This window comes from Numenius arquata, chromosome 2, assembly GCF_964106895.1.
Source record: "Numenius arquata chromosome 2, bNumArq3.hap1.1, whole genome shotgun sequence".
Taxonomy (NCBI): Eukaryota; Metazoa; Chordata; class Aves; order Charadriiformes; family Scolopacidae; genus Numenius; species Numenius arquata.
Window position 1 is genome coordinate 77,632,054 of NC_133577.1, and position 23,885 is coordinate 77,655,938.

A 23,885-nucleotide genomic window follows, 5' to 3' on the forward strand; every position below is an offset into this window, starting at 1 on the left:
ACTGCAGCTTGGGAAAGCACATGTAAAGGGATTTTCACCTTGGTAAACCACATATTATGTGCCAGGCTATATGGATCTTGTAACGTCTCATCTTCTGCTATTAGCTGGGCTTAGTGGTCTTCTGGGCTGCCCCTTCTGCTGGGGAAGGTGGTTTTTGGTTTATTTATTTGTATATAGAGCTGTGTTGGCATATAAACTAGCGTATATAAACATACTACCACTAGCGTGGTAGTAAAATAGCAAGAAAGGACAGGCTAACTGGCAGGACATGGCAGTGCCCAACATTTTCCCAGAGGAATCAAACAGGCAGCACAGCTCAGCACTCAAAAGCCAGATTCCTTGGGGGACTGGGATGGGGTAAGTACTTAAAACCAAGGTTTATCTCCCAGACAGTTAACTCTTCTCTGTTCTTTTCAGGACATCCTTGGAACTGGGCATAGTTGTTTGGTTTTTTTAAATCTGGACACAATTTTTGGTTTATTTTTTTATTATTATTTGTATATAAAGCTGTGTTGACATATACAGGCAGACCTAGCGTGGTAGTAAAATAGCAGGAAAGGACAGGCTAACTTGGTATCTGTGCCCTTAACTGGGATGCTTGTTGGGTCTGGGGTTGGATTATTTGTTCACCACACGAACTGTCCAATCGCTATGTCTGTTGCACAGTGTGACTTAATGGCAAGTTGCTGTAAATGCGTAAGAAGAACAGTGTAACATTAAGGATGATCTGACAAGGGGTTTCAGTAAGTTCTGCAGCCCATGAGAGAGAACTGGAAAACAGCAAGGGATTAAATCTCCTACCTCTGAGCAGGCTGCTACCCTTCTTACACAAGGCAGGACTTGCCTTCGCTTGAGGAAACACAACCAGCGCGCTGGTGGCATTGCACTTGCGACGTAAGATTCTGCCTGACGATCCCGAATTAAAAAAATATTTAAAAAATAAAATAAAATAAAATAAAATAAAATAAAATAAAATAAAATTAAATTAAATTAAATTAAATTAAATTAAATTAAATAGCGTATGTGGAGGGGCCCTCCCCGCCTCACAGGCGCCGCTGACCGTTGGGCGGCGCCGCGCGCCCGCCTCAGCCGTTGGAGCCTGAGGGAGCGGCGCCTCCTTCCCCCCCGCCCCGGGCAGGGCCGGCGTCGCCGGCCGCTGCTCCCCGCTCCGGGAAAAACCCCGCCCGGGAGATTTCTTTCGACGATTTTTTTCCGGTGGGGGTTGTGGGGCTGGTGATTCCCTCGGTAAACTGCGGCAGCGTCGGTGGCCATGAACCCCGAGATACTCGGCCTGGGGTCGGGAGGGTCCGTCCTGTCAGGGGGCAGCCAGAACCAGTGGCATGGAGAAGTCACTGAGGATCTCCGAAACGACATTGTTCATAAATTGTGAGTAGCTGATATCAAAACTATCTCCTGGTAGGTGTGTTACTGCCTCTGGGGTGTATGTGTGGGGCAGGAGGAAACCCGGCTTCCAAAACCAGGGGGCCAGGGAGTGAGTTTTGTCAGGGTCAGTGAGACGGGAAAACAGAAGCCCGAAAGATGGAGCTGCCTCTGCTAGGGGGCTGTTGGATTGGAAGTCCGAGGCAATCGAGAGAATTCAGGGCCTTGGGATGACTGGTTAAGAGATCAGGAGCACAAGTAGTGTTCTCCTCTGTCTTCCAGTTGCTCTCTACGTCTACCTGAAAGGAGATTGTAGCGAGGTGGGAGTTGGTCTCTTTTCTCAAGTAATAGGCGAGAGGAAATGGCCCCAAGTTGTGCCAGGGTAGGTTTAGATTGGATATTAGCAAAAATTTGTTCACTGAAAGGGTTTTCAAGCTTTGGAATATGCTGCCCAGGGAAATGGTTGAGTTGCCGTCTCTGGAGGTCTTTAAAAGACACATAGGTGTAGTGCTGAGGGACAGGGTTTAGTGGTAACTTGGCAGTGCTAGGTTAACAGTTGGACTTGATCTTAAAGGTCTCTTCCAGCCATAACAATTCTATGATTCTAAATGTCCCACTCTGTTCTCAAGCCACCTGCAGAGGGTCAGTGCCCCTGGGAGCAGTGGCAGTGCCACAGTCTGTTGGAAGACTTGCTGCTTTGTGTTCAGATCACTGGGGTTAGTGCTGCTGTCCCAGTCTGGGGCTATTCTAACCACTTGTGTGCTTTTTTCCACCCCACTTCACCCTCCCCCCACCCAGAGTACAAGCCATATTTCCTACTTCTGACCCTAGAGCACTGCAGGATCAGCGTATGCAGAGTCTGGTGGCATATGCTCGGAAAGTGGAAGGGGATATGTATGAATCGGCAAACAGCAGGGTGAGATGCCATCCTCTGTCATCCAGTTGTGTGTGTCTGCCTTGATCCCATAGCGACTGGGGAGTTAGAGGAATGAAAGCACCGATGAGACTCCCAGGCTGAGGAAGTGTGTGTTTGGGGGCTGCTGGTTGGTGTGTAGGAACCAGCCAGCTGCAGGCTTCTGCCTGGGTGTGCCTGTTGGGGTGTGCTGTGCCTGAGACTTCTTGGGGTCCCTTGAAAGCAGCATGAACACTCTTGTGTCCAACCCTTCTTTGGGAGAATCAGAAATGCCCATTGTTGGCCTAATGGTTGCCAGCAGTGCCCCTTTTTGCCCTCCTATCTGCCCAGCAGCCCCTGCAAAGGGAGAGCCACCCACACCCAAGCGGAAATGTGTGTGTGTGTGTAAGGCTGTTTTCAAAGCCTGAATCGCTGTGACCTGTTGCCTTTACTTAACATGTGTGTCATCTTCTTTCCTGACTTGTATTCCTCCCCAACAGGCAGAGTACTATCACTTGCTAGCGGAGAAGATCTGTAAGATTCAGAAGGAGTTGGAGGAGAAACGAAGAACCAGGCTGCAGAAGCTAAACCTGATCCCAAGTGCTCCGGGCATGCCACAGGCTCCCATGAATCAAGGGCCCAACATGGGACAGCCCCAGTCAGGGATGTCTACAAGTAAGAACAGTTGGTTTACCGACCACCTGGTGCAGGGGAATCCTGTACTGTCACGGTCATCATGGTCAGGCTGGTGACCATTTCCCTGTTTTCATTTCACAGGTACCTTTGTAAAATTAGTCTGCCAAAAGTTAAGCAGAACACTTTCTGGGTTTTTTTTTCCTTCTTCTGTTTCCTGGTTGTTTTTCTGAGCTGTTCTACCTTACTTTCCTTTTTCAAAAGACTTCATTGTGAAAGTATGACCAAGGGTTAAAAGTCTATAAACATTTTTTCTTTAAAATGGCTGCCTTCCCCAGTGCTGATGACAGAAATGAAATCCTTGTGATGCATTTTTTCTTAACCGTGTCAGCATAGGAGGTGAGAGGAAAAGCATTGCTAAAGGTGTGTGCACCTTCCCACTGCACTCAAGAATTTCGAAGCTGGCCCTGTAACCAGGCTGCCACTGGGTGCTGGAGGTGAAACTAGGCCCATGGACTGCCAGGATCCTCATTAGCTCTTTGAAATGACAGAGAGTAAAAAACTAAAAAAAAGGAGGCACTGGAGGAGCAGTGGATGAATTAGTGAAGCCTTGGGACCCGAGCAGGGTGAGGGGACAGTCCTAGTTGACAAGTACAAAGAGCCAGTGTGCCAGTGCTCCTTAAGGAATTTGGGGTGATGAGGAACAGAGCTAGTGCTGAAGTACAAAAAGGTTCTCCAGCTGCACCACTTTGAGCTGAGCGCCTGTGTCCAGCTCTGAGAAAGCAGCCTGGCCTCTGTCCTGCAGGAATGATCCCTCCCATTGCATCCTGAACTCCTTCCGTGCTTTCATCTGACAACAGCAGCCCTTTTGTAATGATCTTTCTAAAATTTCTATTTCAGATGGCATCAAAACAGAGACCGGGCCCAGAACAGCAGTAGGGATGGAGATAGGAAAAGTGAAATCTAATCTAAGTTTTGGAGTTTGGTTTCTTGACAATGTGTTAAAGCTCATGATGGTTTACCTGAGAGATTATTGCAGTAGAAAGATTTAATGAACCTTTAATTTTATCTGTGTCTTTTCTGGAAGCAGCTTTGTTGTCTGTCACGCAGTGCGCTGTCTAGCAGTATTTGCAAGGGAACAACAGCCTCTGTAATTTATTTCAAGATCAGCTGCATTGTTTGGATACTTTAAAAGCAATTTTCTGTTTCTTAACAGTGCTGGAGAATTGTTTGGGAAAGCTGAAGCTGGAGGATCCCTAATGCTACGGAAATCTGCTGATCAAGTTGCACACTGTAGGCTTTGCAAGCTCCTCGTCACTGTCCTGTAATTAGGCTGTGACCCCAATCACTACCCCAGATTCCCAGCGTGATCCACACCGACAGTAACACCCCTTCGCGTTTAGAGTGACAGTGTGTCCTCGTGCTGGCGCCTTTGGAAGAGCAATCCACGTGTGTCTGTAAGATGGGAGAGCCTTTGGAATGAACCCTGTCCGTGCTGCCTTACTTTCACCTGCGAGTGAGGCCACACAGTACGCACGAGAGAGGGACTGTGCGTGTGCTCCGCACAGCCGTTGTGTTTGCTCACTGCAAAGTCCGTCCCGGGTAGCAATGTTCAGCACAGGCTTTTTTTGGTTTGGGTTTTTTTTTTTTTTTCTTTTTAATTTCTACAATTTCAGTACAATGAAGGCAAGAACAAAATAAAAGAGAGAGAATGGGAAATAGTTCACCATCTCAGCGGGGCGTAGCTTTTGCGTAAAAGAGAATGGATGCCAGAGACATGGGGTGAGACACTGCCTTCTTGGCAGCCGGCTGGGGTGAGGGTTGTTGCTCATCCAGCACCACTGGGACCGCGCCGCTCTTCCGTGGGGAATAACAAGGCCAAAAGGGAGAGAAGCATCTGCACTCTGAAGAACCCATGCTATAAATGCATTAAAAAAAAAAGTATTTAAAACCAACTGCATAGCACAGTAAGCACTTTGAAGCCTCTTTTGCACAGGTAGTAGTTTTTTTTTCCAAATAAAACATCTCTTTTTATGCATGAGGTCCCTGAGACCGATGATTCGAGGACACGGGGAGCAGCAGCGTTGACTGACTCTGGGACACAGCAGGGCAGGGTGGGAGGCACCTGCCGCACTAACGGTGTGCCTCCCACCTAAAACCAAATCCTTACCCACTCGCCAAGGGTTCTAGGAAGTCATGCGCGTCCTGTGTTGAGTTTTAAGAAACAGGATTCTAGCTCTGCGTCTCCGGGGGGCTCATGTCCTTTCGGGAATGCTGGTGATTGCTAGGTGTCAAATGTGTCCGAGGGGCTGAAGTCTGGGGGTTTGTTGTTTACATACTGCTGGGACTTCGCGAGCTAATCCAGAGCTGCGCGAACAGACGGCTGGTGCCCGCCAGCGCTCTCCGGCGTCGTGCCCGGGGAGGCGGGAGCGGGGCCCGGCCTCTCCTCCGCCCCTGGGTGGGACCGCCGCCAGGCGCCATGACCGCGCCTCACTGCCGCTTTGGAGGGAAGAGAACTACAACTCCCGGTGTGCACTGCGAGCAGCGCGGCGAGAACAAGCTCATCGTTGATTGGTTTTCTTTCCCCTGTTCCCGCCAATCAGAGGCGCCGCTGCGGGGGGACGTGCTCCCCGCGCGCGAGGCGGGCTAGCGGCGTCCTGGGAGCCATGGAGCAGGATCGAGGGGAGGTGAGCGGCGACGGGCCGGGTCGGGGGCTCCTCCGGGGCCGGAACCGGGCCGGTGGGGGGCCACCCGCTCCTACAGCCACGCGGCCGCCCGCAGGGCGCTGGGGAAAGCCTTGGGGCACCGGGCTGTGCCGGCCGGTACCCTGAGGGAGGGCGCGAGGCCCGGGCTGTGTTAGCGGGGTAACGGCTGCCCGCGGCCCGGAGGGGGCGAGGAGCGCCGGGCCGCCTACTCCTGGCCGTCGTGTTGTTGTGGTTGCCGGCGTGGCCGTCCGCCCCGCCCCCATGCTGGCGGGGACCGGACTGGTGCTGGAGGGGACGATGGGTCTGACCCGAGCGGGATGGGGCCTTTGCGTCCCCCACACATCTCTGAAGGAGCTGCGGGTGATGCTATCCTTGCTTGTCAGCCCTGGGAACTTGTAACGTGTCCGCAAGTTTCATTCGCGTTCGGTGGAAGAGTAACGATCCGAAGATGCTCACTTCCTGTGAGCTAAGGGAAGGTGCACCCCCAGAAAGGGGCAAGAAAGAGATGAATATGCTTTTTTTGAGGAGTTCAGGCCTTTCAGACATTAAGAATGCTGTCTGAAGATGTGGGTCTGCAGGAGAGTAACTCTGTCTTCAGTGAAAAACCCGGGTACCTTGGGTCTGTTTTGTGTGAAAGTCAGAGAAGATGTGGGGAGACAGCAGTGAGTGAAATCCGATCTTCCTGTTCATGTGTCTATAACAATACCCAGGAGCCAAGGATTGCAGGGAATTTAGCACTGGAAGGTGATGGACCTGCCGCTGATCTTTTGTTGTTGCTTGCTTGGGTGACCAATTGTGTCCTGGTGCCTCGTGTGACCGTTCCAGTCTTCCTTTCTGTCCATCATTCCTTGTGCTGATGCTGACTTCTTGCTGCTCTTTCATCAGTTGCTAACACCTTTTCCCAGCTTCTTTTGCATGTATTTGGAGCCTGGTTCAAGATTCTCCTAAGCTGAGCAACAGTCACAGGATTTCTGTGCTCTTTCTTTAGTCACTGTTTCTCTGCTCTCTTGCTGTAGCAGCAAGTACGAAGAGCTAGTGAAGGTGTTTAGTTGTGGAGACATCTGGTTGCAGGGAAAAACTCTTAACAGGCGCTGTTCTCTTCTCCTGCTGATGCAGCTTCTGAACTGAGGTCAGCTGTGGACTGTGCAGTTTCCAAAGAACATGAACCTTCTCCAGAGTTGACTTTGTCCTGCTGACATCCAGGCTGTACTGGTCTTGTGAGCTGTGGTGGCCAGAGTGTGCAGCTTTGTGATCTGCGCTCAAGTTTAATGATTTTAATGTTGATGGTGTCTGCACTACTGTCTGCAGTTGTCAGGAGAGACAGTGCCTGGATGGACACAGTCTTCTCTGTCTTTGTCAGCATGGCGATGTAGTCACTGGATTCTCTCTATATTCCTCAAACTTTTTTTTCTACGTAGCTGCAGCTCTGTGGCTGTTTGTTTGCTCTTGGGAAGCAGAATGCAGCCTGTGAAATACCTGTAATGAGACCTGTTGCGAAGTAATAGCTTCCCTGCTAGCGATTCAGAGTCTTGCCTTTGGGGCTGTTACATGGATGCATTGCTTACCCTGAGGCCTCTCCCTGGTCTATGTGGCCCCCCTGCCACTGAAGGCGGATTTATTGTGGGGTGTGGTATAAAATGTCTGTTTTAAAGCAGACTGGCTCTTTTTTTCAGTTGGTGTCTACTTTGTGCCACAAGACTTCATCTGTGGAGCGGATGGAGGAGGAAGGCGATGACGATGAGGAAGATGATGAATTGGACCTCTTTGGGGGTTATGACAGCTTCAGGGGCTACAATAGCAGCATGGCCAGTGACAGCAGCTCCTGTCTGGATGAGTCTAGTGACGATGAGGTGGCAGACCGGGAAGCTGGAGAGCTTCCAACCTCTCCTGTGCACCAGTTGTCCACAGGCCGGCTCACAGAGGACAGCGGCTCTGAACCAGGTACTGCCCTGCCTGCCTGTTCTACCTAAAGCACGTGTGTGAAAGAACAAGGGCTGGGGGAAGCTGAAGGGTGCGTGATTGCATCTTGAGTATGCTTTGGGAGCAGCACTGAATTAAGACTGCATTTTCTGGGCTATGTGGGGGCGCTGCTATATGTAATGAGGGTTATCAGAGCTCGGCTCTGTCCTTGTAGTGTCGAACCTGCCAACTGCTCACGTTTTAATGCCTTCCTTCTCTCAGCTGTGTGCGAGATGTGTGGGATTGTGGGCACCAGGGAGGCTTTTTTCTCCAAGACCAAACGTTTCTGCAGTGTCTCCTGCTCCAGAAGCTACTCCTCAAACTCCAAGAAGGCCAGCATCCTGGCCAGACTGCAGGTGAGTCAAAACCTTTCCTTCTTCCCTGGGGATGGAGCAGGATATGTGTATATGCAGAGGTGAGTGGTTGCTCTCTAGTTAAAGATCAGACTGCCATTACCAGGGACTTGTTCTTCCTGCCTGAAGACCCCAGAGAGTGCATGCCAGCTGAAAGGTGGTGCTCCCTGGAAGCTGGGGAAGGATACATTGATATTTTAACTGCTGTTTCCTCTTGTTCCTGTAAGCATTAGTAAAAATTGTTGTAACCTGAAAATTGCCCCAAAGTAGAGATGCATGCCTTGCTGGCTAGTTGCAGGGACTGGCTTCCTCTCCTATGCCACTACTGTTCCTAATATTCCTTCTTTTGTAGGGGAAGCCACCAACGAAGAAAGCTAAAGTTCTGCACAAGGCAGCCTGGTCGGCCAAGATCGGGGCCTTCCTCCATTCACAGGGCACAGGGCAACTGGCAGATGGGACACTGACAGGCCAGGATGGTGAGTGTAGGTGAGGTGTGAGGAGGCGCAGCTGCTGGAACCACAGAAAAGGGGACACCTGGAGGGCTGTAAGCTCTACGGTCCTTTTCCTCCCCTCTGGTATGCTGCCTTGTACTGAAACAATGTGTGTGATTGCTCCAATGCAGGCTGGCAGGACACAGGGCACATCTCTCTCCCTCACCTTGCTGGTGCTAACGGAGCCTTGGTGGATTCCTGCCCATCTACTATTGCAGCCTTATCCTTGTTCCTCGTATGGCTTGGACTGAAACATAAGCTCTCTAGTCACAGTCTCAAGAAGTATAGCAAAGCTACCTTAAAGGCGCCCTGCTGCTCCCAGCTATTCTGCTGCCCTATGGCCTGTGGGGAATTATATTTAAGCCAAGTCATTCACTGATCAACTTGAGGAACAGCCAGGCAGTGCAGCTGAAGGAATAGCAAGCTGCTGCTTTAGGGTGAAAGTAAAGCCCCAGGGAGTGGCAGCAGGGATTGATCCCTGAGCAGACTGCTGCTGGAGCAGAGCTGTAGCCTTGGATCAGGAGTGACTGTGGGATTAGTACCTCAGTGCTTCACTCTGATTTTCCCAGCACCCTCTGGGGAAGCAAGCATTGCTGATATGACCCAGCAGTGTTGCTGCTGAGAGGCACAGCTGTTAAGTGGTTTAGTGCTGACATGATGCAGTCTCCACTCTCACCCCTGGGCTAGATTTGACCCCCTCCTGCCGCCCTTTCCCCAAAATCAAGTGACAGCAAGAATTGATTAATATATTGTGCCTCTCGTGGAGGGCTGGTCCCTGTGCAGTCGTTGCCCCCAGGGTTGATCTAGTTGCCCCCAGGGAAAATGCGATGGAATGCTGAGTCCTTGTGTGCTGGGGCAGAGGGCTCTGTCCCAGCACAGACCACAACGTGGCTGCAAGCTGTAGTCCAGAGGTAACTGAGCCCTCTGTGCCTTTTCTATAATCTCACCTGATTTTCTGCTCTCATGTCTGCTTATAGCACTTGTCCTGGGCTTTGACTGGGGAAAATACCTGCAGGAGCATGGCTTCAAGGCAGCCCCTGTCAGCTGCTTCAAACACGTGAGTTCCTTTTTTCTGTGCTTCGCAGTGCGCGTGGGACATGCTGTATGCATGGGGCTCCTCTGTACTCCTGTGACTAGGTGGTGGGGAGAGAGCAGGGAAGCTGGTTATTGAGCACCAGCTGGTGTAAGGAAAGAAGCTGGGGCTTCTCACAGCTAAGAATGAGCATCCCACAGAGGGACGAGGAGTTTTGGGGGAGGAAGCAGAGGGGGACTTGGTAGAAACACTGCTGGTTGTGATGGCCCAGTGCTGGCAAGGGACAGAATTAGTTCTGACGGGGCGGGATAATGGAAAGTGCCTTTGCAGTTTGTGTGGGCTGTCCCTCCAGCATGTCTGGTTCCTATTGTACTGATTTGCAGTCCTTGTGGGCCAAGTAGCCACGGCAGATCCATGAAAGAATGGCAGTTCTTAGGTATTATAGCAGCCCCAACCTCTTTGTGTATTAAGAGTCACTTTTTATGTTCTTTTTGAGTTGTGATCTGTGATAATACTAAAAAAATTTTATTTTCCTTGAGGAACAGTCAGGAAGACACAATAATTTGATGGTTAGGGATTTTGATACCGTAGAGGAATGGCAGCAGCTACTTGGGATAATAGGACAGCTGGCAGTGAAATAGTTAAGCATTGCTACACAATGTTCTGCCTTTTGGGATCCTCTGTGAACACCCCAGTGAGATGCTGGGACAGTTCAGTTGCATTTCAAGCTGTTGGCAGACAGAGGAAGGGTAAGGCATGCAAACCTGGGCCTAAGGTGAGAGTGTAGCTGGCTGAAACACGGCTCTGAAAGCTGGAACGAGGGCCTGAGCCCTGCTCTAACTGTCAATGTCCCTCTCCCAACGTGGCTTCCTCAATTCTTCAGGTGCCGCTCTTCGATCAGTGGGATGATGTGGTGAAAGGTATGAAAGTGGAAGTGCTGAACAGTGATGCTGTGCTCCCCAGCCGCGTGTACTGGATTGCGTCTGTCATTCAGACTGTAGGTATGTCTCCAATGTAATTCCTGACATCTGGGAGGGAAGCTTTGGAGAGCCGAGTGTAGCTGGTCACGCAAAACATCAGCTCTTAAGGAGTTCCTCTGCAACTGCTGAGAGATTTTGGAACAGGAAGTATCCTGGTGCGGTGGTGGGAGGAAACCAGCATCTGGTTCCTGTTCTGGTTTCTAGGCTCTTTACGAGGGCGGTTCTGCCTCCAGAATGGTTAGAGAAGTTCTGATAACCTATGCAGAGCTCGGAAGGCCATGCTGTAGGGAATAAGCCTGTGGTGCCCAATGGGGAGAGGAGAAATTCTTGGTGTCTAATGCCTTTCTCTGGTTGTCTGCTCTGTCCTGGCAGGGTACAGGGCCCTTCTGCGATATGAGGGCTTTGAGGATGATGCCAGCCATGACTTCTGGTGCAATTTGGGCACAGTGGATATTCACCCCATTGGCTGGTGTGCCATCAACAGCAAAATCCTGGTACCACCACAAAGTAAGTGTGGGGCAAGAGGGGGCCAGCACATGCCTGGACATGGAGGAGCCTTGGTTTATGCCTAGTCCAGTGGGACCACGGCTCCATTTGTGCTCCGAGTTACAAGAAACAGTTAGTTCTTTGGGAGGCTGGAGACTGCTTAGACTGCTCCCCCTGTGTCTCCCTGTGGTTCAGCTGAGGGTGCTGGATGCAGAGCTGGTGTCAGACCTATGGACAGAGGCTAATACAGGTTGCCATTCCTCATTCTGATCCACGTGGTGACTATGCTTAATCTTTGGGGGAACGTTTTTGTCCTACATCCTGGACAGTGTCTCTGGGGAGTGCACTGGTATGGCTCACGTGTTTTTGCTCTAATGCCACTTCCACATCTAGATCAGTGGAGCTGGGTACCTCTTTGACCCAGTCCATTCTGTAATGGTGATCCCTTGCATCCAGTTGTGAGGGTGAGCTTGCAGAACAGAGTCTGCCTGAGAAGCAGGTACAGGATCTGAATGTGACAAAGGCCTTTTAATGCAGATGGACTCTCGGAGAGGAAGAAAAGTGTAGTGTGGTGCTGTAATTCCTTCGGTTATAAAGATGCGATTTTTTCTCTGTGCGTATGTAGCTATCCATGCCAAGTACACTGACTGGAGAAGTTACCTCATGAAAAAACTGGTGGGAGCCAGGACCATCCCAGTGGATTTCCACATTAAGGTAAATGTGGGAGGCTGTCATTTTATGTGTGGAAATGAAGCTGAAGCCAAGAGACCTGTGTGCAACATGTCTCTTCTGGTTCTGATCTGTGCAACTCCTCTATTTGTCCCCTTGAAACCCAGGCAGGGCAGGGGCAGTGAGGCACCAGGTACAGCCACCATGGTCAGCAGAATTGTTTCTAGTTTGGGTTGTAGATGGGCTTTAAAAGCTGTTGTCATGTCAACCTCTGCTGGAAAATACTGGGGGTGAGTTTGCTTTTTTGCAGATGGGAAAGGTCAATGCAGCTTCAGCCTGACCTTTCCCCGCTCTGTTTCAGCGCTGGGTAGTGGCTCTGAGAGTCAAAGCCCTTTGCCCTCAGTGTTGGTAGCACAGCAGCCTGTGAAGAGTGAGAGGGCCGCAGGCTCCCTCAAAGTGCATGGAAGCAGCTGTGCTGTGGCCTTGCCAGCTTTATAGCTCTTTGTGGTTATTTTGTGTAGCCTGCACTGAGGTTAGACCTTGTTGGGGAGAAGAGACTCATTGCTGGCAACTTTGTAAACCACAGATAAGGAAGACAATCCCAGAGACAGCAGGCAGGAAGGCAAGTGGTGGGTTTTCCTATGTGTCAGATAACTGGTGATGCTGACCTGGAGACCTTGACGTAGTTTGTGTTTCCCTTGTTGCTTTCCCTTCTGCTTCCCATCCTGTTCACCATATTCATCAGTGACCTGGACGAGGGGACAGAGTGTATCCTCAGCAAGTTCGCTGATGATACCAAACTGGGAGGGCTGGCTGACACTCCAGAGGGCTGTGCCGCCATCCAGCGTGACCTGAACAGGCTGGAGAGCTGGACAGAGAAGAACCTAATGAGGTTCAACAAGGGCAAATGTAGGGTCCTGCACCTGGGGAGGAAGAACCCCAGGCACCAATATAGGTTAGGGGTGGATCTTCTGGAAAGCACTACTGAGGAGAAGGATCTGGGAGTCCTGGTGGACAGCAAACTTTCCATGAGCCAGCAATGTGCCCTTGTTGCCAAGAGGGCCAATGGAATCCTGGGCTGCATAGGGAAGAGTGTGGCCAGTAGGTTGAGGGAGGTCATTCTCCCCCTCTACTCCGCAGTGGTGAGGCCACAACTGGAATACTGCGTCCAGTTCTGGGCTCCCCAGTTCAAGAGAGACAGGGAACTACTGGAGTGAGTCCAACGTAGGGCAACTAAGATGATTAAGGGATTGGAGCAACTCCCTTATGAGGAAAGGCTCACAGAGCTGGGACTCTTCAGCCTGGAGAAGAGAAGGCTGAGGGGAGACCTTATCTATGTTTACAGGTACCTAAAGGGTGGGTTGAAGGATGATGGAGCCGGACTCTTTTCAGTGGTTTCCAGCGGTAGGACGAGGGGCAACAGGCACAAGCTGGAACATAGGAAGTTCCATTCAAATATGAGGAAAAACTTCTTTACGGTGAGGGTGACAGAGCACTGGAACAGGCTGCCCAGGGAGGTCGTGGAGTCCCCTTCTCTGGAGATTTTCAAGACCCGGCTTGATGCAATCCTGAGTAATGTGCTCTAGGCAATCCTGCTTTAGCAGGGGAGTTGGACTAGATGATCTCTAGAGATCCCTTCCAACTCTGACAATTCCGTGATTCTCAGAAAGTTGAGAGCATGTTTGTAGCTACTTGTTCCTGGGCCACAGCTTGTAGCTGAGAACTCACGCCATGGAAGGGAAGTGGTAGAGGGAGACAGATGTTGTCAGTATCGTTCTCTCCCAGCATCCCTACTCACACCTAATGAACAGGAGGTGGAAGGGGAAAACCTTCCCTTCAAAGTTCTGGATTCAAGTTTTGGGTGTCTGAGTCTGTTTTGAGCTGTGGCTTTTAGTTGCTGCACAGCATTCTGGGATCCCCACTGCCAGAATGTCACGTGTTCTTTAAACACCTTTTAGTGTTTGTGGATGTGTAGGACTATGCTGTATCAGCAAACTGAAGGTCTCAAAAAAAAAAAAATCACTTAGAAGGCAGACAGTGACTCTTTTCATGTGCCTGTGCCTTTGGGTCAGTCTGCAGAGTAACTCTGGTGGAGCCAGCAGATAGATCGTCATGTTGCTCTACCTCTAATCAGAGCAAAAACGTGAAAATAAGGGCTTGATCTTTTAAAGTCAGCTGAAAATCCTCTTGCCCTTTGGGAAGTGGCACCTCTTACTGCTTCCATCCTTGAAACCCGTATGGTCTCATGACTGAAAAAGGCACGCAATTCCTTACTCAGTTCCTGCTGAACAGAAGTGACATCTGTTTCTCATGTTCAGAACATTCACACAAGGTGCTGGCTGAGCATGGCTGCTGGGCCAGGGCGGGGGTAGCTGTTATGGGGCCACAGGACAGGGGACACTTAGAGTGCATGTGCCCAACCATGCTGTCATGTGTGGGGGTGGCAGCTTCCTGTCCCCCTGATGAATCCACTCCCATGCATCCCTTCCCAGAAGTGTCTCACAGTTAGCTTTGGGCAGCACGGGGGGTTGGCTAGGATGTCTGTGGGGAAAGCTGTTCTCTGAAGTGTTTGGGGAAGGAAAACACCAAGTGCGATTGATCCCACCTCCTCTCTTGGTTGTTGCCAGATGGCGGAGAGCATGAAGTACCCGTTCCGGCAGGGCATGCGGGTGGAGGTAGTGGATAAGAACCATGTGTCCCGAACACGCATGGCAGTGGTGGACACGGTGATCGGGGGCAGACTGAGACTTCTCTATGAGGACGGCGACAGCGATGATGACTTCTGGTGCCACATGTGGAGTCCCCTCATCCATCCTGTGGGCTGGTCACGGAGAGTGGGCCACAGCATGAAGAAGACAGGTAAGGATCAGGCCACCACAAGCATCTTCTGATTTGCTATGAGCTGCCTGGACCCTGCTGTTGACACCAGTCTTGACATACTGGGAGCCAGGCAGATGCCTGAGGACCCGACAGATAAGGTCTACGCAGTCATGTGTCTGCTGCTTTACCCCCTGGATAGATAAAAGCCCAGCAATCTTTCCACAGGTCAAGACAGAGGGACTGTAGGGTTTCTTACCTGAAGCAGGTAGTCTATCCCCACAATGTGAGAATGCGCAGTCTGCAACACCAGATGTTTATAGTCTTTTTTAGAAAATTCATGCTGGCTTCTGTAAGACTGGATGCCTCCAAGTTGTGTTTTTTTCTGGACTTCACAGAGAGGAATTCTTAATCAGCTTAGACTGGCAGAAAAAACAAGACTCAAGCCCTGCCGATCCTTTTGGTTGTGTCTCCCTTTCCTGCTGTCTCTTCTGGGTGATTAAAGCTGCATGTAGAGGTGTCATCAATAGCGCTCAGGAAGATCATCTATCTGCTTTTGAGCAAGCCCTACATCACAGCCCATGTTATGGGAAGGTGTTGAGGGACTGACCTGTTTTTTTTTTTCATTACTCTTCTCATGGTCTCTGATCTAGCTCTTTCGTAGCTGCTGAGCTTTCACCAGGTAATTAATAGCCACTGTGTTTTCTTACTGCAGTTGCTGCAGGTTTCTTACCTCTCTATTTCTTCCATTCCTCACAGAAGAAAAACGCAGTGACATGGCAAACCATCCTACCTTCCGGAAGATTTACTGTGATGCTGTCCCCTATCTCTTTAAAAAGGTAGGACAAGTTTGCCTTTCTGTGCTGGCCACAGCAAAGGAAGCAATGATAGTGCTTCTTTCCTTGGGTTTATGTGCTGCTGTGTAGGTTGTTGAGGATGGCTCATTTGTCTCCCGTACAGCTATAGGGCAGTAAAGTGTTTGGGGAGTCAAGGCTGTGGTTGGGCAGGGGCAGGTCAAAATAGAAAGATGGAAGAACTACAAGACAATGACAGATTGAAGGATTCCATTGAAGAGCGAGCAGTTGCTTGAAACTTTGAGTTGGAGGGAAGATGATTGCATGGGAGAGACAAAGTTCAGACAAAGGGCTGGATCATACTCGTGAGGACTGAGATGAGAAGGCGGCTTGCTTTGCTGTGGAGCAGTGGCTGAGTGCTGAGCCTGGCTCTCTGAATGACCAGGGCCTTGGCAGGAGATTGCTGACATAAACACAGTGTACGTCTGGCTGCCTCTTTGTATTTCTTGTAATTTTTCTTCTTTCCCCTCCCAACTTGGGTTGAGCCAAGTAAAGAAGCTCTAATCCTGTTTGCACTTGTGTGGTTGGTGTTGGGATGGGACTGTCCCATACCCCTGACAGCACCTGATATACCAGCGTCTCCTTTAGGTACGAGCTGTCTATGCTGAAGGTGGATGGTTTGAGGAAGGCATGAAACTGGAGGCCATTGACCCCCTGAATCTGGGCAACATTTGTGTCGCCACTGTTTGCAAGGTAAGTTCAGTGGGCAGAAGGGGGTCTACTGTGTTTACCTGAGATAACCCAGCCTCTCCTCGGGTCTTTGCAAATGAATAAGAGCAGGTAGGATTCTGCATGAGGGAGAGGAGAGGGCTGTTGATAGTGGTAGGCAGCTGGTGTATAGGCAGCTGGAACTGGGGCATTACTTCAAAGGTCTGAGAAGCTGATGAGACCAGCAGTTGTCCATGTGTGCCTAAGTGGACAGCATGAAGATGAGCATGCTTGATCTGCAAGCTAACTGTCCAGTGTGTGTGACCGGCAGCCACCCTTCCTTCACCCTTGGGCATGCAGTAAGGGGAAGATTTGTTCTCCAGTTCTTGGAGTGCATAAAGAAGAGGCCTTTGTAGTGCTACCTTGAGGAGAGAAAGGAGGGGGGAAGAGTTGTGGGATGACCTCTGTGTGGGGAATGGTGTGTATCTATGGGCAGCATTCACTGATGTAGGAAGCTGAGGATAGTCGTATCTCCTGCAGTCTCTCTCAGTGAGGTGGTAGTGAGCTCTACTCCTGTGCTAGTGTTGGGAAGTAAATTGCTTGGCCAGGTTTCTTCAGTGAGGCGTGTTGCATGTCCTAAAGCATAGCATCAACTTAGTTTCCTCAGGGAGCAAGAAAAGCCCATTTGTCCTCCTAGAACCCAAGCAGAGGACTTTGACACTTGGGGTTGGCAGGGGGCTGCTAGGAAAGTTCTTTGTGTCTGTAAAATGTTCCCTTCAGCCATTGCTTGGAAATGCAAAGAGACTGGGGCAGACATGCCTGTCACATTTGGTAGGCACCAGTTACCACTGAGTGATGGGATGGGACAAGTCTTGTTGCTGTAGGAAGTGGCAAGTCTGAAGGTGGTGCCCTTCCCTTCTGCCCAGTAACAAATTCATGACCTGGCTGGTGTAGAGGGTCTCTGGGCTGCCAATAAAGCCTGTTTCTGAGGGAGAGCAAAGGTCCTAACTGTTTATGGCTGAGTCCTTTTCACAAGGCTGTCAGTGTTGGTCCCAGTCCTGCAGAAATTGCTATTTTGGGGGTTAGCTTGTGTTGACTAATGTATCAGGAGAAGCTACTGCATGCCTTGGAGCGTGTAACATTGTATTTTACTATCAAGTGGCAATTGTGATCCATCTGTGGGGATGGTTCCTTTGAGAGGAGAGGCTTTAGAGCGAGCGGAGCTCTACACTCATGACCTTCACTTGCATCTCAGGTCCTCTTGGATGGGTATCTCATGATCAGCATTGATGGAGCCACATCTGCTGATGGCTCTGACTGGTTCTGCTATCATGCCTCCTCGCATGCCATCTTCCCTGTCAACTTCTGTCAGAAGAACAACATCGATTTGACCCCTCCAAAAGGTGAGATTTGGACTCTGCCCTGTGGTACAAACCTGCATGCAGAATGTGCTGGGCTGTGCTTTCCTGAGAGGTGTCAGGTTCAGATGAATCAAAAGCACAAGATCCCAATCTGTGTGTTTTTCAAGGAGATAGGTCTGGTTCAGAGAGCCAGTCAATTTGGGCTTTGCCCATGTTCTGAGTCTTGGTACTTTATGGAAGGAAGTAACATCTCCAGAGGGCATTAGTGGCATGGTGGTTAGCTCCTGGCAGATCAGTGGGAGAGGTGTACAATCCCTGAGCTGAACAGAATCAAAGATTTAAAGGACAAGGAGAGCGGGAGGGAAAAGTAGAGCCATTGCTGCATGAGTCATTACTTTAAAGTGGCAGGAGTCATCTCTATTCTTCTGATATGAATGAATCTGAGACCAATATTTCTGCAAAATCCTGAGAGGCAATCACTCTAGGAGTGTTTTTACTGCCTCATCTGGCCATACCCAAAAAGGCCTGCTCTGAACCTCTATGTTGCAGCACTCTTGTGCAGTGCTGTTCTCTCTTCCTTTGATGTTCCTGCTGGTGGGAGAAAGATTGGTCTTAGTGATATGTTTTGAACATACTTCTCCCTGCCCACTGCTTCTCCTCACCATTTTCTGTGGTCTGGATATGTGACTGTCACAGGTGTCCAGAGTTGCAGCTTGCACTTTTCCGTATTTGCCTGCTGGAGGGGGGTGTTATTTATGTCCAAGATCAGGCTGCATGTGCTGGTTAATGAAATAGCTTTGCAACCAGTTGCTATGACTCTTTCTCGTCTATTCTGCGATTTGTGGCAGCTGATCTGCCCAGTGACTGCCTTTTTCCTGCTGACCATTTCTTCCTGCTGCAGGGCAAGATGCACAGACCTTCAACTGGGAAAGTTACCTGGAAAAGACTAAATCAAAACCTGCTCCAGCACGGCTCTTCAACACAGTGAGTGCCACCAGGAAGAAGAGATGTGTAGGGATGCTTGTAGTCAACAAAGAGGAGCACAAGAATGGTGCTGGCTGTCACAGAATGGTTAGGTGGGAGGGACCTCTGGAGGTCATCCAACGACCCTGCTCAAGGAGGATCACCTAGAGCTGGCTGCCCAGAACCATGTCCAAATGCCTTTTGAATATGTCCATGGATGGAGACTGTACGGCCTTTCTGGGCAACCTGTGCCAGTGCTCAGTCACCCTCACAGTAAAAAGTGTTACCTGATACCTGATATTCAGAGGGAACCTCCTGTGTTTCAGTTTGTGCCCATTGTGCTCCTGTCTCTGGGCATCACTGAGAAGAGCCTGGCTCTGTCTTTGTATCCTCCCTTCAGATAATCACATACATTGATAAGAGCCCCCTGAGCCTTCTCTTCTCCAGGCTGAACAGTCCCAGCTCTCTCAGCCTCTCTACATATAAAAGATGCTCTAGTTCCCTCATTATCTTTGTGGCCCTTTGCTGGACTGTCTCTAGTATGTCCATGCCTCTCTTGTACTGGGGAGCCCAGACCTAGGCATAGCACTCCAGGTGTGGCCTCACCAGTGCTGAGTAGAGAGGAAGGATCATCTCACATGGTCTGCTGGGAACATTATTCCTAATGCAGCTGAGGATACCATTAGCCTTCTTTGTCCCAAGGGCACATTACTGGCTCATGTTCAACTTTGTGTCCACCAGGACCTCCAGGTCCTTTTCTGCCAAGCTGCTGTCCAGCCATTTAGCTGCCAGCATGTCCTGGTACCTGGGGTTGTTCCTCCCTGGGTGGAGGACTGTACATTTCCTTTTTTTTGAACTGCATGAGGTTCCTGTCAGACCATTTCTTCAGCTTGTCAAGGTCCCTCTGGATGGCAGCACAACCCTCTAGGATATCAGTCTCTCCTCCCAGTTTTGTACCCAGCAAACTTTCTGAGTTTGACATGATGCTCTGTCATGTCATCCAGATAATTAATGAAGATGTTGAACAGGATTGGCCCAGTATTGACCCCTGGGGTACACTGCTACTTACTGGTCTCCAACTAGACTTCGTGCCACTAATCATCACCCTCTGGGCTCAGCCACTCAGCCAGTTTTCAATCCATCTTGCTGTCTCCTCATCCAGCCCATACTTCATAAGCTTCACTATGAGGATCTTATGGGAGACAGTGTCAAAAGCCTTCCTGAAGTCAGGGTAGACAATATCCAGTGTCTCTACTGGGCTGCTCTTTGCTGCTGGTCAGCACTTCTAAGGACAGCCTGAGGCATGGAAGTGTGTTCTCTCCAAGTAAAGCCCTGTTTGGCTGGTCAGGACTAGCAGTGTCTTGTCTTTGTGATGTAATGATCTTAGTCCCTCTGAGTGTGACCTGTGATTCTCTAGTGTTTCCAGGAGATCCAGGCTGCTGGTGGATTCTGCTCCGCTTATTGCTTATGGACATGTGGCTGGCCCTTGGCTTGGCATTGTCAAAACTGCTGCAGCACTTGGGCCTTTGCAGATCTTTCTGATTTCCCAGGGCTGTCTCAGGTTAATGGGTTTGATTGGGTGTCCTTTAACTGCTGGCCTGCTGCTCCCCTTAGGTCAGGATCTTGTTTCTAAAGGTTGGGCTGAGATTCACTAAGGACGCAGCTGGCCTTAGAGCTATTCATGTGTCGCCCCTTCTGTTACGTGACTGGTTGGTTCTGTTGCTTGACTGTAGGCTTGCGCTCTCTGCTTGCTTTAAGCTGGAGGCAAGCCTGTAGCTGTTCTAGGCTGCTGGTGGTCGGATGTGGGTTTGGACTGCGTGCAATGGCCCTGGATTTTCTTTTTTTCATTTTTTTCTGCACCCAGGACTGCCCAAACCACGGCTTCAAGGCAGGCATGAAGGTGGAAGCAGTGGACCTGATGGAGCCCCGGCTCATCTGCGTAGCCACAGTGAAGCGTGTGGTCCAGCGTCTCCTCAGCATACATTTTGATGGCTGGGACAATGAGTATGACCAGTGGGTGGACTGCGAGTCTCCAGACATTTATCCTGTGGGGTGGTGTGAGCTGACAGGCTACCAGCTTCAACCACCAGTTGTTCCAGGTGAGTGAAGATTTGACTGTGGTTTCTAATGCTAGAGGCAAAGGTTTCCTTCGTCCTGCTCTGTGAGTGGCTCCTCTTTTTTGGGCCTTATAGGGAGGAGAAATTGCCTCCTTGATTTGCGCTGGCTACCATAAGTCTTCCTCCGCTGCCACGCGTTCTAGCAGCTGGCAGAGGGAGGAGTCTGTGGTGGGGAGAAAACAGCCTGAGATTTGAGGTTGGCTCTGTTTTCCCTCTGGTCCCCCACCTGCACACCAACAGATAATTGCTCCTGATGAAGTTGGGTAGAGTTCCAAGTGGTCCTATCCCTGCACAGCTCCCTTTTACTAAGTGTACCTACAACCTCAGCCAGGCAGCAGGGGGAGCTCGGCCCCTGCTCCCTTTTCTCATCAATTCTCTGACTCTGTCTCTAAAAGGTAAGAGCATCCCTCTCAAGAGTTTATTCCTTCCCTTGTCACAGGGAGGCCACTGCCTCACCTTTGCAGATGTTTTCCTTCTTGTCCCAAGCTACATATCTTGTTTCTTTACTGCCCCTGCCAAACTGGGCCTCTCTCCCCTATGCTGCCCCAGCCTGCCACCCTGGGCCCTCGCCTGGAAGCACAGACAGCAACTGCCCTAGAGCCTTGCTTTCCCCTCAGCTGGTTGTCTCGGGAAAAGGGCGTTGGCTCGGGGGGACGGGTATATCTTGTTTCTCGCTTATGTCACTTCATCCCAGTTACCTACTGGTTATGGGACTTGGCTTTCGTTTCCCTCTCGTCTCCATGACAGAGCCCACAACTCCAGTGAAGGCCAAGGAGGTGCCCAAGAAGAAGAAGAAACCCTATGGAAAGAAGAGTGAGTGATGTTTGATTAGTGCCCTCCCGCTCGCTCGCAGGCTGGGCCCAGTTAGAGGAGCCCTGTCCATCATGTCCCATCAGAGCAGGAGAGAGAGGCCTTGTCTTGCTGTGGATGCCCTCAGTCGGCTGTGGGTTTGACAACACAGCTTCATCCTTCTTAACTGCCCCCATTGCCTAAGAGAGCAGAGAGCTGTGTGTGCGGGAAGGATCTGTTTTGCAGTCTGTTTTCTGTTTGCTGAGGTGTAGATGGCGCTTGCTTCCAGGCGTGAGGTTGTGCTGCTTTCCCCACTGTGTCCGTGGTCAGAGGGAGATTGTTGGCTGCAGCTGGAGGGTAGCTGGAGAGCAACCCTGCCTGCTTTGTGCTGGGGGAATGAAGGCCTTAAGATGGCTGAAGAGGCCAGTAGTGGGGCTGGACCGTGTTATTGTTTCATCTTGTCGTTGTTCTCGTCATTGTTGCAGTAGCTGTGGCAAATCATGTGTAGACAGGCACGAAATTCCTTCCTGGGGGGTGGAGAGGAAAGGACATCTAAAGAATACAAAGATGTTCAACCTAAATAAAAACGTCAGCTAAAAATGGAAACGTTAATGCTACAGTGTCTGTGCCTTGGAGCCAACGTGCCCATTGCCTAGGACTAGACCCAGACAGGTAAGCAAAGCTGACTCTAGACTGATTCCAACAGGACCTGCTCCTCAGAAGTTAAGCACGTGCTGAAGTGCCTTGCCTTTAACGAAGGAGAACATGGAGGAGCGTATTTAGAGATGATGACTATAGAGGTTTTTCTCCAGTAGGCCATTTCTGTCAAGTAACCAGTTGGCAGCTAATGACCATGTAGCTTGCTGGTCAGTTGTGCTGGTCCCTGGCCTGTGGTTTCTCAGTGGAGCAGGGTTGCTGATTTTCCAGGGGAAAAGAAACACGCTCTTCCCCATGCTCTGTTATCTCTTTGTTAAGGAAAAAAATTACCTGCCAAAACCCGCAACGTCAAGCAGACTGTCAAGAAGCCTTCCACCTCGAAGATGAAACGAGAAGCAAAAGCTGCCAGCAAGGCTTTGCCAGAGCCAGCACCTGATGAGAGTAAGGGACTGATTACCAAGCAGCCACATGTAATGCTCTCATATATGCCCTGCATGCCTCCAGCACTCCAGAGGCCTGTGCTGCCTCTTGGTCGTTAAGTCATGGGTGCTTCCAGGCAGGGAAAAGCAGTATGTGACAAATGTGCTTCTCCGCTCCTCCAGAGACAGAGAGAGTGGAAGAACGACTTAGCCGGCTTTCTCTGGGAAGTTTTGCCTCCAGAGGAGGTTTGGTGACACCAGTGTAGCTGGATAAGTTGATACTGCTCATGGACCTGGCTGCCCTACTGAGCAGTCTGGTTGTGTGAGGTCAGTTAGAGAGGAGAGCATCATCCATGTCAGAAGTTGCTGTCATATCCCAGTCACAGGTGCAGCATGTGAGCGCTGAGCATCAAGAGATGTGGTGACCAGAAGAGCATCTGGCAGCTGGGTCACCTGCCAACCCTAGTGGGTGTTGGGGAAAAAGGGTGGGTGGTTTCATGGGGATGGAGCCTCATGAAGGTCCTCATTGGTCATAGATCTTTAATTTCCTCTGTGTGGATCCAGGCAGGTAGATAATGGATCACACTGGCTTTTCCTCCCTCGGCCTGAGGAGGAGTTGTTCTTGGGAGCAGGCAGCTGAATGCTGCCAGGGTTTAATCCCATCCTGACTGCTCCTGTAACCATGGATAGATTTGTGCCGGCAAGACAGGGTGGCCTGAGGTGAGGGACCCTCAAGAAGTGGGCTGGAAATCTGGGGCATTTTGGATATCCGCATGAACAGAGCGGCTTCTAGGGTGCTGCAGGTAGAGCGAGGCGGCATGGGTTGATTTTACTTATTTATTTTTTTCTCTCTCTTTTTGTTTCTTGTTAGTCATTGCCGTGCAAGTGAAAGAAGAAACCATTGACCCCTCGGTACCAGAGTTTGGAGCTACAGAGCTTCCCATTCCCGTCAGCAGCATAAAACAGGAGGTCACAGACTGATCCTGGGGTATCCCCCAGCTGCCTACAGCAGCCTGTGCTTCACCTTGTGACTCTTTGGGGAAAGTCCTGGCAAAGGGAAGCAGGAGACTAAAAGGGCCTTTCCTTTTTGAGGCAGACCACTCTGCAACATCACAAATCTGCTTTCCTGGTGTGCAAGAAAATTTCCCCCAGACTTTTAATTTTAAGCCCTGGGAAACAGACTCTAAAAAGGCCGCAGGCGTGCTGAGGAGCATGACCAGGGTGGCTGCTGGGGTTTTGTGTGCCTGGCTTTGAAGGCATCTTTCCGAGTAGGAGCTCCTGGTGGGGAAGGAGGCTGCCAGAGCACGATTGGGCAGTTTGGGTTCTCAGCCATGGCTGGAGGTGGTGAGCTGCAGTCTGAGATGATGTGTGCAGGTCACATGCATCAGGAAATCGGCTGCCCTCACAGGACATTGGTGCTGTGCTCCCTGATCTAGACCCCACAACCCCCAAGAACATCAGAACAGAAAGAATGAAGAGAGTTGAAAAACCAAAAAGAGATGATGATGCCTCTTGGGGGAGCAAGAGACCTTTTTGAGTGTCATTTCTTGCTTTTGAAGCCAGAACTGCAGAGGACACGGTGCACAGTTTGAATTTTTAATTTTTTTTAGCAGTCCTACTGTAAATTTGATCTACGATCTGTACCCAAAAGCCCTGTGAATTAAATTTGAGGAAGAAGC

The 23,885-nt window shown here is 50.4% G+C and overlaps 1 protein-coding gene across 1 annotated transcript; it reads left to right on the forward strand.

Moving 5' to 3' along the window:
• The first annotated feature begins 5,571 nt into the window (after positions 1-5,571).
• On the forward strand, positions 5,572-23,885 carry L3MBTL2 (L3MBTL histone methyl-lysine binding protein 2). The gene is made up of 17 exons (XM_074168596.1): positions 5,572-5,592; positions 7,284-7,551; positions 7,792-7,925; positions 8,275-8,398; positions 9,391-9,470; positions 10,330-10,447; positions 10,799-10,933; positions 11,538-11,626; positions 14,209-14,440; positions 15,158-15,237; positions 15,841-15,945; positions 17,156-17,303; positions 18,163-18,245; positions 20,089-20,323; positions 21,089-21,154; positions 22,106-22,228; positions 23,078-23,885. The coding sequence occupies exons 1-17, from the start codon at positions 5,572-5,574 to the stop codon at positions 23,185-23,187; spliced, it is 2,151 nt and encodes a 716-aa protein (XP_074024697.1). The 3' UTR covers positions 23,188-23,885.

Bases quoted from the DNA above. Each gene is read 5' to 3' on its own strand.
- L3MBTL2 (XM_074168596.1), top strand. From the start codon at position 5,572: ATGGAGCAGGATCGAGGGGAG. The intron at 15,946-17,155 runs GTAAGTTCAGTG...CTTGCATCTCAG, and splicing joins GTGTCGCCACTGTTTGCAAG to GTCCTCTTGGATGGGTATCT. The intron at 21,155-22,105 runs GTGAGTGATGTT...CTCTTTGTTAAG, and splicing joins GAAACCCTATGGAAAGAAGA to GAAAAAAATTACCTGCCAAA.